The 14,804-nt window shown below is 30.7% G+C and overlaps 1 protein-coding gene across 1 annotated transcript; it reads right to left on the minus strand.

Annotated features, from left to right (window-relative positions):
• Positions 1-9,460: 9,460 nt before the first annotated feature.
• Positions 9,461-11,067, minus strand: LOC133822661 (probable ribose-5-phosphate isomerase 2). Its single transcript, XM_062255068.1, has one exon. The coding sequence runs from the start codon at positions 10,672-10,674 to the stop codon at positions 9,856-9,858; it is 819 nt and encodes a 272-aa protein (XP_062111052.1). The 5' UTR covers positions 10,675-11,067; the 3' UTR covers positions 9,461-9,855.
• Positions 11,068-14,804: the final 3,737 nt, after the last annotated feature.

Genomic DNA, 14,804 nt, shown 5'->3' on the forward strand with positions numbered 1-14,804 from the left:
CCTTTACAAAAAAATTTCAACTAGGGTTTAAGAAAATTGATTAGAGAGGGTAGGAGGAAAATGAAAGAGAGGAAAAGAAAGTGCACTGCGTATAAGAGGGAGAAAGAATAAAACACATTTCATTTACCGCTTTTTCTTTTTTTTCAGTTGCCGCATTTTTAATTTAGTTTTACTTTCTTTAGCACATTTATTTTATATATATTATAATACTTTTTCAATAGTCTTAATGTGTTATAGAAAGCAGTCTTTGTTGTGGTGTGCATGTATCCATCTCTGTGTTCTCCCTTAATCTCTCACTCCTTCTAACCCTCACTCCCTGGTTGTTGCTGCTTGCAGGTACAGTGGCATAGTGAATAATTGAGTCAATGGTTGACGGGGCTCTCAAGTTGTGGGGTAACTTATCTCTCTCCCTCACTCCAATTGTTAGGTTCTTGGGTTTGCTAGTTCTTCTGAGTTTGATTTTTCAGTTGAATTCGTATTTGAGGGTGGATGATCCTAGTATCATTTAAATCTTGAGATTAAACTTTTTTTTTTTTGTGAGATATTTGCTTGATTTAGAAACTGTGGAATATAATTGTGATGAGCTTTTGTGTTGTGCTCTTTCTTAAGTTTGCTAAGTATTGAAGTACATTATGAGGTTGTGCTTTTAAATTGGTTTTTGGTTGGAATAGAGAGAGAGAGTCGAAGGTGGAAGAGGTTTTTAGTTGGATTCGTATTTGTTTTGGGTATCTTAATGATGCTATCTTTATATTAAGAATTGTTGATAGGCTATTTTGAACTTATTGAAAATTTGGTAGATTATAAGATGACAAGGTCTCCTTTTTTAAGTCTTTGTATCATTTATTGCTCTTTACGATTTTTGAAAAATGGCTATTACAGAAGAAAAATGGCTATTGCTCTTTATATATTGTTGCAGTGTTTGACTTTCAAATACTTCATTTTGAATACGGAAGACAACTTGAGTAATTATTAGTATTATAACTTTATTTTGATACATTTCCAATTAGAAAAACGTGAAGAGTACTAAATAAAAAAAGTCAACTTTTCTTATAAAACCATATACACTTGCAAATTAAAACACATTCTTTGTTATACGTGGGATTGTTATACCTATTTTTTGTTCTTCTTTTCATTGAAAATTAAAACTTTTATTTGGGTTGGTTTGTTGATATTGATTATGGGTTGTATCAAAAAAACTGTAAAAATATATATAGTAGCAGTGATATGTATAATTTGTATGGTTTTGTTTTAGTATTTCTTTCCAATTGTTTATCTAGTCAAAGGAAAATGAAAGTTGGGAGATGTAATAATCGCCATTATTAATGATAAATTCCGGTCAATACATTTTATTTGGTGGTCATTTTACTGTGTATATTATAAACTTATTTGTTGTTCTTTTCTCACATATTTTTTTTCCAATATTAATATAATTATTTTTATTTGATCTATATGATTATAACTTTAATAATCATGAATAATATATAAAATGCATATAAATTAAGTTGTTACCAAGGTGTTTATAAAATGGTTTCCCCCAAAAAATAGTATATCATTATTGTATAAACAAACTATTTAATAACTCTAATAGAATTTTATATTGGGGCATAATGCAAAATGACCTTTAATATTGTGTGAAAGTAAGTAAATGTCCATGTTTTTAATTTTGTAGTAAAATAGCCTAATCATCTATTTAATATCACATATTACCAAATACACCATTTAACAAATTACTATTTTATTCTAAATATTTTAATATTATAGTATATGTATATTAGTTTTGTTTAATTAGTTTTTATTTTAAAGTTATTTTGATTTTTTTTCGTTTTTTATGGGTTGTTGAATATTATACCATACCACAAAATATATATACTGAGTTGAAAAATAATATACCATCAAAACTTACAAAATTATTACTCAAAAATGTATATACTATGCTAACAAAGTTATATACTACCATTAAAATGTATATACCATGATACAAAATTATATAATACCACTATGTATAATAAAATATAAATTAAATATCACAAAAAAAAATTATATACCACATCACAAAAAACATATACACTAATTGGAAAATAATATACCAACAACCTATAAAAAACTTAAAAATCAATATAACTTTAAAATAAAAACTAATTAAACAAAACTAATATACATATACCACTATATTAAAGTCATATAGTCCTAAATAAATTATAAAAAATGACAATTTAGGTAATCAACAATGTAAAAGGGTCATTTATCTACAATTTTAAAAATGAAGACATTAGCTTCTTGATGGCTTTATTTTGGGCAATTTCCTATAATTTCTCTTTTATATTAGTATATACCATATGCTAGATTATTAACAAAAGGAGTTGAATTTTGGATGACTTTGAGGTTTCTCTACTTCTCCCAATCTGCATTTTTTTTTAATACTATACATATATTGTCCATGCTTATGTTTCATTGGTCATTGTTATCTCTACAACATGTTGATTTTGGGTTAAATCTTGAAGAGATGACTAATCTTGAAGGAAAGCAGTATTGCAATTCCAAAAGCAAAATGGCCTCAAACATAGGAGAGGGTGATGTAATTAAATTTAGGGTTTATACCTTTTTAGACCTTGTGTTTTGCCTCATTATCTGTTTGGACCCTGTGTTTTGACAAATTATTTTTTGGACCTTGTGTTTTGTAAAATAGTTCAAATAAATCCCTAAACCTGGTTTTGATGAACAAAAAATTGAGTATAACAACACAATTTTTAGGCAGAGTGACTGTATTTTTGTTATGACTTGTTAGTTTGATAAATTATTTGTGAGTTTAGTTCAAAAAAATTTGATCAAAATCGGGTTAAAGGTTTTATTTGAACTATTTTAGAAAACATAGGGTCAAAAAAGTAATTTGTCAAAATACAAAGTCCAAACAGATAATGAGACAAAACACATAGTCTAAAAAAATATAAACCCTTAAATTTATATGTAGTTTTTTTCTCTTGGAATTTGTATTTTTGTCTCTATAATAATGTAGCCAACTGGTACTATAAAGCTTTTACAGTAATTGATAAGAAAAGTATTATTTACGAATTTGTACAAGAAAAATATTCTTTTACATATTTTTTTTTTTCAGCACACAAATACCATGATAAGAAAAAAAAACAGAACACTATAAGTCAGTTGTATAGAAATTGAGTTGTACATCGTAGGTCAGTTGTACAACTGACTGACCATGTTATACACCATAGGTGGGTTTTACAACCGACCTACCATGTTGTACACCATAAGTTGGTTTGGCGCCAATCGACCTACTATGTGTTTACATTGTAAATCATTGTATGGGAGGTCGGTTCTAAACCGACTTATGAATATTTATATGTCAATTTTTAACCGACTTCTCATGTAATTTTTATAGTAGTATTGAAAACTTGCTAACAAAAAAAAAATCATGTAAAATGTTTCTAGAGATAGTTTTTCCTATGTAATTAATTACAAATCCAGGAAACAAATTTATAAGTATTTATTAAATCTATGAACAAATACTAAAGATGATATATTCCTAAAAAATAAAAATAAAAAAGACATTTGCTTGCCAGTATTAGTATGATAATTAAGGAAATTACATTTTATATGAGATTTTTAATAGAGTATGCAAAAATATAACTTTAAAAAAAAAAAAGTTAATCTCTGGTTTTTCTTTTTAAGAATTTGTATTTTTATAGGTTTATTTTCTCATATTTTTGTATAAAAGTTGGTTTATGCCATATTTTTACTCTTATTCAAGTTTTATTAATTTGGAGGGGTATGTTTGTAATTTGATTATTATTTTTTAGCTTATTTGTTTTTTTATATTATTTTTATATTACTAATTTTATATTAAATTTTTCTTTGGTTGTTATGCAATTTTTTTTTTAATATGAATTGTGTTTATTATTATTTTTATTTATTATAAACATTATTTTACTATTTTTTTAGATTGTACGTTTCTTTTTTTCAAATCATGGGTAAGGTAACCAGTTACTTAATTGATCTTTGATAGTTATGTAAAAATAAAACCCTATAGCTAGGTTAAATAACATGTACCAGGAGGGGTAACCAGTTACCATAAGAGGGGTGACGAGTTACTCATATTAAATATGAAAAAAACATCAAATTTGAAGGAAATATACACACATATCATAACGTAAAGGTAACCAGTTACTATGAAGAACCCAGAAATATATACACACATCAGAATGTGAAGGTAACCAGTTACCCCCAAATATACACACAAAGAACGGAAAGGTAACCAGTTACCCCTAGAAATATACACACAAAGAACGGGAAGGTAACCAGTTACCACAGACCTGAAGATAGAAATAAGAAAAAAACAAATCCACCCCGTTCTCTCTCTCCCATCTTCTTCTCTTCCCTCGTCAAGAACCCTAGCCTCCACCTGCCTCTCATTGTCGACTCTCCACTCCGACCACCTCCTTGCATCACCCCGAAAATAGAAAAAAATTCAAATCTGAAAAAAAAAAATTAGATCTGAAAATGGGCCGACAGTCAGGGCTCGGACTCGCCTGGGTGCGACGAGGTTTAGGTGGAGCTTTCGGGTTCTTGGTTCTCAGCTTGGAGTGTTGGGTTCGAGGTCGGGTTGCAGACGGGTGGCGTTGGATCTCGGGATTAACGACGGAGATGGAGATGAGGATGGTGGTTCGCGTCTAGGTGTGGGTTGCCGTGGGGATGGGCTCGAAGTTATGCCGCAGAGGAGGTGCGAATTCGCACCTGGATTCGGATGGTAGGGCTCGGTCGGAGCTGGGGTCTCGAACAGTGGGGCTCTCGAACGGAGGGTCACCAGTGCTGGATGGGGTCACGGTTGGGGTCGCTGGAGCTGGAGGGGATTGCGCAGGGCGGAGCTCAATGGGATGGTACAGGGTTTTGGAGAGAGAATGGGTTTGTGTGGATGGGTTTGGAGAGAGAAAGTGTTTGTGTGGCTAGGGTTTGAGAGAGAGGAGTGGAAGGTAAGGCTGAGCATTGGGCGGGTTGGTCGGGTTACAAGGCATTTTTACCCGTCCAATGTCATAATCGGGTTAGCAAAAGTGACCCGTAACTTGCTCAATTTAGAAATTTTTTTTTTAACCCGTCCAATAATTTGGGTGGGTTGGTCGGGTTAACCCGCCCAAACCGAAATTGTATTTTTTTTTGGACGGGTTGGTCGGGTTGGGCGGGTCAACCCGCCCAAACAAAAGTGGTATTTTTTTTTTTTTTACATTTTTGTAATTTTTTTCTTTTAAATAGTAGTACTAATAGTGTGAAGTTTATCTTTTTAAGCTTAAAACAATATTTTAAATTATAGTAAAAAAATTAAAACAAAACTTAATTAATTTATATATTTATTTGAATATATTAAAAATAATAAATTAGTAATAAATTCTTAATTGGGCGGGTTGATAATTATTTTCAACCCGTCCAATGTAACAATTGGGCGGTTTAAATTTTGGTCGGTTTATTCGGGTTGCGTTTTTTTGCGGTTTTTTCGGGTTGGTTTGGGCGGATTATTAGGGTTGGGCGGGTTGTAAAAATTTCTGCACAGCCCTAGTGGAAGGTAATTTTACAATAGTACCCCTGTGTTGGTTAATGTGGTTTAGTTTAAATTTAACTTCTATATTTTAGTTAACTACTAATTGTGTTTCCCATATTTTATTTTTTTATTTAATAAATTTTTCCATACAAATTAACAAAAGTATAATTCTCATATTTTTGCACATTGATAGCATAAAAGACATATTTTTTAAAAATTCCCATGATGTTTTTTAAAGTTATCATATTGGGCCTTCTCAAATCAATTTTCCCCATAACTAAAGCCTTGTATTGCTAGGGATAACCACATAAATACTATCTTTTCACATTTAATACACATAATTACCCGTTATTTCAAAAAATGGGATCTATACCCTTTTTCTTAGAGTATTTGACTAAAATAGCCTTAACATATAGAAAATGTATCAAAAATATATATTAATAATTATTGAATTAAGATTTCAAATTTAAAATTTAAGGTAAAAAATACAAAAACATTAAAAAAAAAGTAATTTAAAATGTAAACAAAAATCTAGAACAGTAGTTTACGATTTACTTAAAAATTCAAAAGTGTACACAAATTGTTTACACTATATTTAAATTTGAAATAATAAACAAGTAGTTTATGTTTATGTTTATGTTTATGTTTATGCTTCTATTTATCGTTTCAATTTTTTAATTAAAAATTAATCACATTTATTGGAATAGACATTCAATAATATATTTATGTTTAAATTTGAAATTGCAAACATGTGTTTTCATTATCATAGATTCTATGCTTGTGGAGAAATAATTTTTTATTTACTTACAAAGAAATTGTAAACAACGAGTTTACTCCTTACTGTTTATTTTAATGAAATTTCAGACAACGAGTTTACAATTTAGTAAAGTAAGAGTAAAATATCTACGAGTCTATATTCTGTAAAGATAACACAAATTTTTATTTAACGAAAAATGTAATTAATGAGTTTATTCGTTAATTGTTTCAGTCAAATTGTAAGTAATGAGTACAATAATTTATTTTAAAAAATTCTAAACTTTCTTAACATTATATTTAAAACTATTAGTATTAATTGATATAAACTTTTGGAAAAAAAATTGAAGAACAATAATAAAATATTTTTAAAAGTGTGAACAAATAATAATATATTTGAATAAGATATTAGAGACTATGAGAATATATGAAATTGAGAAATTTGAAAAAAATAATCTAAGTGTGAGAGTTTGAAATAATTAAACTATTTAAAAAGGACAATGTGATAATTGAGTTTATGCCTTTTTAGACCCTGTGTCTTGCCTCATTACTTGTTTGGATCCTGTATTTTGACAAAATATTTTTTGGACCATATGTTTTCTAAAATAGTTCAAATAGACCTCTAAACCCGATTTTGATCAAAGTTTTTTGAACTAAAATTACAAATAATTCATCAAACTAACAACTCAGAACAAAAATACAGTCATTTTGTCTAAGAACTGTATTGTTATATTCAATTTTTTGTTCATCAAAATCAGATTTATGGGCCTATTTGAACTATTTTACAAAATGGTCTAAAAAATAATTTGTCAAAATATAGAGTCCAAATAGGTAATGAGACAAAATACAGAGTCTAAAAATGTATAAACCCTTGATAATTTTACTATAAAAAATAAGTATTTGTAAGGGAAAAAAAGGGTAATTTTATGGAGTGATGTGAAAAAAGAGGCATTTGTGATCATTTTTCTGTGTTGCTGTGCCTTTCCTCTAAAAGCCCACATGCTATATCTTTAGGCATTATAGCTCTATGTAACTAGTGATTGTAAACTTGGGTAAGGAAGCGGAAACCCAAAATACTAGAGTTTAGAGGCCTGTTATCCTAACCCCAGCCATTTGATTTAGTGCAGTAGTAGGCAGACGTTTTTAGTTCTAATCCTCCCATATCTCCACTTTCAGAGGGCAAAATCCCTGTTCTAAAATGTATTATTAATGGATTTAAGTGATGACTTGGAGTTCATTCTTGTGTAAGTGAGAATTCATGATTTAACAATTGAGGGAATCCAACTCGGGCCATATAACTAGTTGGTGGTGTCCAGAATTGTTCAACGGGCCCAAAGAGGCTTTTACCCATTCTCATAATTGTCACTTTTCATTTTTCAAGTATTTGTTAGTGTTTTGTCCTCCTCTGATTTGTGCTACTTTTAAGTCTTGTCTGTTTTATTGCCTAGAAGACGGGACTTGTCTTTCAAATGGGATATTAGCAATATTAATATGAACCACATGTGGCAATTAAATATTAGTGTTGCTATAGGGTGCATAAAGCCTTAGGATTAGGCATATCGCCATTTCGCCATAGTAGTATAGTGTGTACCCTAAGATACTCCTTATCATAATAATATAAAGACGTTTTGTATGTAAACACAACTAAAAGGTCCAAATCCAATGAACGTTCATTTGAATCTTAAGCTTAACTACATAGTAATTCTTGGGCAAGCAAATGGGAGAGAGCCTCCTTTTATGATAGCGTGCCTTTTATCAAACAGTCATTTCACACCTCATTCATATAAAAAATAGCAAACTAATCAGAATCAGATTTTATAGAAGCAACTCAATAATCATGTAGATTAATACGTGAATTTTTAACTCTATTTTTTATTTTCACTCTTTTAGGATTTAGTAAACAATGCATAAGCATAAGAAACATAGGTGGCATTGTGTAGAAAGTATATATGAGATGTCAGCATCAATTGTAACGTTCACGGAAGCAAGCAAGAAATAAGTAGAGTCTTATAGTCCAAGTCCTAATATGAAGCATACACTCAAACGAGACTAGGTGCAAATAAAATAACCAAAGACAAGCGTGTCTACAGCTACAATATCATCATAACACATCCTATGAAACCGAACGCCAGACCAGAAGCATTATTATATCATCATAAGATATCTAAGGATAATAATTGACAAAGACATACTACTTTGCTAACAAGTCCCCACCATGTGAGGCTACACAACTAAATCCCTTTAACAAATCCGTGATCTATGTATGAGTTCTCAACTGGATTGACATATCATGAAATATGAGTTAGTGTGTATTTGTTTTCATTCTTTACGAAAATATACAAGTTATAACATGATCTAAGAAAATTTATTGGAACATATCATCATAGCAAGGCAGCAGGTTTGGTGTCGGCACGTCCCAGCTAGCCAAGCAGAATACAGGTCAATTTACCTCCAACGACTATGAATGTGTCTCATTGAGAACTGTAACAGAGGCAGTAGGTTCTGACTTATAATCTTCAAATAGAGTGCCAGAGGGGATTGAGCCAAATGAGTTGGAATTGATGAACTAGAGCCAATGAATCCATACCTGCAATGTAGTAACCCAACCAAAACCAAGGAGATCTTAAATGCCCCACTACTCTGGTCCAAAATAGCAATGCTGGACCAGACCAAAGTTAGTCGTGACAGGCAAAACCCAAAATTGTTCACTAATACACAAAATTACAATATCTGCAACCCACCGAAAATTCTTCATGGTGAAATTCCCATCAGAGCACATAGCTTAATGCAAAAACAACGTAAGAAATCTCATGCATCAACTCTCATTAGAAGACAAACATGGCTTAAAAGACCAAACAAGTAAGAAAAACCATGGTCACGAGATGCGCAGGTTAAATTTAATGTAATTTAACTGCAGCAAAAAGTTTTTTTTTCCTTTTAATTCTGCTCCCCACAAGTACCAGATTACTCGAGGTATAAACAGAGATTAACATTGACTCCATCATATCCAACTTGAGTAACAAAGAATATAAAACAATAAGCATTGTCATGATGTAAAAAATCCCGTTCACCCAGACTCGGTACAAAAGATTAACAGTGTTAAGCCAAGAACAGTGCATACGATTTTTAAGAATTCCAACAGGAGACATTTATACAAGTAAAAGATATCAGAAAAAGAAAAATGAATAGTAATTAATTGCATTCCACACCAATTGGATAACCAAATATGAATACCACTGGTGTAACTGGAACTGGAGGTTCAATAAATAATGAGTGAATTGAGTCAAAAAGATTGACAGCCAACTATATAAGCCAGTCATTCAGCTGTCTAGAAAATTCAAAGTTCCTACTCTTCGATGCTAAATTGTGCCAAGACTTAATCAAAATTAGATGTGACCCCACAAATAGATTAAATCAACTAGGAACAAAAAAACGTTCCTTTGTTACAACAAATACCAGTCAAATTGACTGAAATATAAAAACTTTTAATGACTCCTACATATATTAAGTCAGATACCCCTCTCAAACTACCTTCAGCTTGGCTTCTTCACATACCGTGCTTACTTAGTCTTCACCTTCACACCAAGCTCACCTGCAACGATAACAGTGGTGGCCATGTCCAAGAACATCCCATGCTCAACAACTCCAGCTAACCGTAAAATTGCATCACTAGCCACATTCAAATCACCAATATCTTTCTTGAAATACAAGTCCACAATATAGTTGCCATTATCTGTGACGAAAGGCTCTGCCTTTTCACCAAAAGTCCTCAGCTTTGCTACACAGCCCGCATCCTCAAACAAGTTTTGAAGCCTTTGGGCCGTGAATTTCCAACAAAAAGGGATAATCTCCACGGGCATAGCTAAGCCACTACCGCCCAAATGATTAACCATCTTTGTCTCATCAACAATGACCACAAACTTCTTGCAAGCACCCTCAACCATCTTCTCCCTCAAGAGTGACCCACCGCGGCCTTTCACCAGATTGAGATAAGGGTCGACCTCATCAGCCCCATCAATCGCGAGATCAATAACAGGATGCGAATCGAGATCAGATAATGGAATTCCAACAGAAACAGCTTGTTCGTGGGTCATCTTCGAAGTAGGTATTCCTACAATATTCTTAAGCTTCCCTTGGCTTAAAAGCTCACCGATTCGGGCCACCGCGTGCTTGGCCGTGGACCCAGTTCCGAGGCCAAGAACCATCCCGGACTTGACATACTCAACAGCCTTGTAAGCCGCTATCTTCTTCAACTCATCCTGGGTTAGAATTACAGGAGGAGGCAAAGAAGAAGATGAAGACGAGAGGGAAGGCACCAAAATCCCCTTCTCCATGGCCGATTGCTCCGACCCAATAAAATGAGGATAAGGAATAGCCATTCTAAACTTAACCCACAAAAATTAAATTAAATTTAAAATCAAAAATCGTAAAAGCAAGAAACAAACAATAAATTTTTGGAGCTATTGAAACATGGGTCAAAAAGATTGAGTGAAAAAAGAAAAGGGTTTTTGGTTTTTCAGGGATAGAAAAATCCCAGAGCAATATAAATAAACCAGAAAGGACTGGTTTTGTACAGAAACAAAGAATTACCCAATAAGAGAAAAAATCTGAATAAGAAGAAGATAAGAGATATGGGGAAAAAAGAGTGAGGATGAGACAGTGTATCTACTATCCAAAAATGTTTGGTTGTGAAAGAAAGAAAAGATAGGGTTTTTGGGTTGGTTTAGGGAAAAATGAGAGGAGGCGGAGAGAGATGAATATATGGGAGATTTGGGATTGGGAGGGTTATCTTTTATAGAGGGGAAGAAGAAGAGAAACTCAAAGAAAACGCGGGGAAATTCAGCAAATTGGAAACTTGACTCCATTTCTCGTGTGGTGCCCTTATTACTAATTTATTATTAAGATTCCAATTATTTTCCTCCTTTTCCCCAAATTTCAGTCTAACCCTCTTCGATCCCTTTTTACTAAGGATGGCAAAATGGGGGGGGGGGGGGGGGGCGAGGCCCCGACCCGACAGGGCATCCTTGCCCCGGTAAGCCCCGCCCCGCCCCGCCCCGCTAGGAATTTAAACGGGGCGGGGCTGCCCCGCCTCAATTTTTTTTTTTTTTTATATTCTAACTCAATTCTCTCATGCTACTTATATACATAGTACGTAAAATTGACATTTTATATGTGGTTTAGAATATTTTTAATTCTATATAGACTAGAAAGAATTATAAATATTGAAAAATATGTTTTATATAATTCATCCTTATTCTTGTATTTATTTTGTAAATGTGTAAATAAAAAAACAAAATATAACATTTGATGGTGTAGTTGATACCAAGTGTAAAATATAAAGATTACAATAAAAAATAATATTTAGGCTTGGGGAAAATTCTAAAATTATAATTTAATGTTTCTTAAAAAAAAAAAAAGTTAAATGGGGCAAATGGGGCAGGGCAGACCCGCCCCAATTAAGTCGGGGCGGGGCGGGGCAAAATTTTTGCGGGGCGGGGCGGGGCAGACCCGCCCCATTTACATCCCTACTTTTTACGTAATATCTTTTTTTGTTAATAATTAATTTTCAACTATTTTTATTTCCCTTTATTTATGATTTTTTCCTTTTGAATCACCTATTTCACTATTATAAAAATTATCATATTTTTTTTTAAGGAATTAAAAATATTTATTTAAGTAATAACTAAATACACCAAATTTATAAATGTAACTTTCCCATAATGTGTCATATTTTTTTTTAAATAAAATTACATTGTAATATATTTTTTGAATACGTGATTGGTTTCTGTGTTTTATTAAATGACAATTCAGACCGTATATTTTACAAAATAGATCAAAATAGTACTCTAGACTCGATTTTTATTAAAATATTTTCATTTATAAGATCAATTATTGAGTCGTTAGAAATGAGATGAGTTCATAGTAGCAGAAAAAGGGGTCAGGAGCTAAAAATGAAAAATTAAATTTGAAACTATTTTGACCAAAATCGAGTTTAGCATACTATTACTGTCCATTTTGTAAAACACAAAATTTAAATTGTCATTTAATAAAATACAAAATTCTTCTTATATTCAGAAAAAGCAGGAACCAAACTTATATTTTTCTTTTTTATAATTTACTGGCATCAATTTTTAATTGCAGGAATAGTTTGTAGTGTAATAGTGCTTCAATAATACAGTAAAATTATAAAAAAATAATAATAAGAGTTGATTGATTAAACACGTAAAGTGAAATTTAAAATTTAGGATAATTCTATTGCAGGGTCTTCAAAAAAAGTCCTATCGTAGAGCTTTTTTGTGTTCTTAATCTGTAAATAGTTTTCGGCGCGATTTTTTTTTTATGACCATGTATATTGTAGTTATTTAGAGCATCCTGTAAATTTTCAGAAAATTCAGAATAATTTACAGTGCCGAAAATAGATTATTGCACTCGTGACTAATTTTTTTATGCGCGTGGAAAATAGCATGTTTTAACTTAGTTTTCGGCACTGTAAATTATTCAGAATTTTCTGAAAATTTGCAGGATGCTCTAAATAACTACAATATACATGATCATAAAAAAAAATCGCGCCGAAAACTGTTTAAAGGTTGAGAACACAAAAAGAGCCTTACGATAGGACTAGGGCTCTTTTTGAAGGCCCTATCAAAAAAATTTCCTAAAATTTATATCCATAGCATTTTTAAATAATTTAATTGATTGACTCATTGTTTGAGAGATCTTAGCTTTTAACTAAAGATATAAGATAAATAAAAAAATTGATTTTGTTTTTTTAATAATAAAAACTATTTGGATATCAATAAAAAAAATTATGAGTAAATTAAGATTTATAAAATCATTTTAATTTAAAAAGTAACTTATCAAAAATACTTTTGGAAGAAGGGAGGGAAATCTAACTTTTGTGAAAAAATCTTTTAAATTAAAAAAAAAATTAATTTTTTATCTAAACACATTCAAAATGACTTTTTTAATCCTATAAATTATAAAAGAGCTTAAAGAAGTTTAACCATTAGACTAAATTTTTAAATTTTTTCCACCAAGTAAAAAAATTATAAGGAATCAATATTTAATTATTAGTAATGGTAACTTTCAGTTTTTTTTAACCTTCTCTCTTTTGGTGTCATTTTGTATTGAGAATATTAAAAGAAAAAAGTAGTCATAGTCATAAATTCAAATATTTCTGTCAATCCCAATTTAAAAAAAAAACTAATGTAAGAGAAGATAACAGATTAAAAACTGATTCCACAACATTATTTTGAATTGAATAGGTTTGGACAATGGACATGTGCAAAAGGTTGAATTTAAAATAAAATAGTGACATTCATATATCCAATGCTAGCAGTGAACTGCTGAATATTTCTATATTGTTAGGTTTTCAAATTTGACAATTTTAATAACGTGCTATTTTTATCAAAATACTATGACTGATAATAACATTTTTATTTATCAACTGAGAGGGCAGGTAGCAAAGTGAGAAATTATTTGATGATATAGTTTGTAGATTTTAGATTTAGATTCTCATTAACTAAAAATGTATACGAAAGTGGTGCTTGAGTTAAGTTCTGATGTTATAATTTAATAAGGGAAGTCTTTTCTCAGTAAAATTAATAGTGGCTCTTATTGCTTCAATTTCTCAAAATAAATAAATTGAAATTGATAATATACATGTCTTGTATCAATCCAAATGTGAATAAAATTTGAGATATTGGAGTTTGATTTTTTTTTTAATAGTAGTTAAATCTTCTAAAACTAAATATGTATGTGACTATTTGACGAAGTTAAGGGGACTAGAAGGGAGCATGTCTCCTAATTTTTTTTAATGTGTATTTTTTTGAACAAAAATTAAATATATATATATAATATAAATTTATAGGAAGCGACTATAACACATTTACTTTTTTGATAACGTCAATACATATTTTTTCTATTTTCGGCACCTGAATATATAATTTGATTTTTTTACATGATAATATACATTGTAGTTATTTAGAACATTTTGCAAATTTTCAAGAAATTCTGAATAGTTTATGAAGCCGAAAACAATGTTCAAATTGTCAAATTTTACACGCGAATACAAAAAAACAGGCACGCGTGCAACAGATAGTTTAAACTCTGTTTTTGGTACCATAATTTATTAAGAATTTCTTAAAAATTTGTAGGATGATCTAGATAACTATAATGTATACCGTCATATAAAAAAAATATTGGATTATATCTATCAAAGTACCGAAAATAGAAAAATGATGCACCAGTATTATTAGAAAAATAGATGTGTTGTAGTCGCTTCTTAAATTTATATTAGTCCCACCTACCATATTTTTTAAAAAATTATAAAAAAAAATTGACCCTCTTATTTAACATTGCCAGATGAGAAAAGTTGACAAACAAGGCATAACTACTTTTCAAACAAAAAAAAAAAGGAAATCATATACATAAGCTACTCCAATTTAGTGGCATAATTTATATATTAAATAAAAGATATATCTCTTCTATATAATAAGTGTGTAGATAA

The sequence above is a fragment of the Humulus lupulus genome, chromosome 3 (genome assembly GCF_963169125.1).
Source record: "Humulus lupulus chromosome 3, drHumLupu1.1, whole genome shotgun sequence".
Taxonomy (NCBI): domain Eukaryota; kingdom Viridiplantae; phylum Streptophyta; class Magnoliopsida; order Rosales; family Cannabaceae; genus Humulus; species Humulus lupulus.

Coding starts and splice junctions, on each gene's coding strand:
- LOC133822661 (XM_062255068.1), bottom strand. CDS start 10,674: ATGGCTATTCCTTATCCTCATTTTATTGGGTCGGAGCAATCGGCCATG.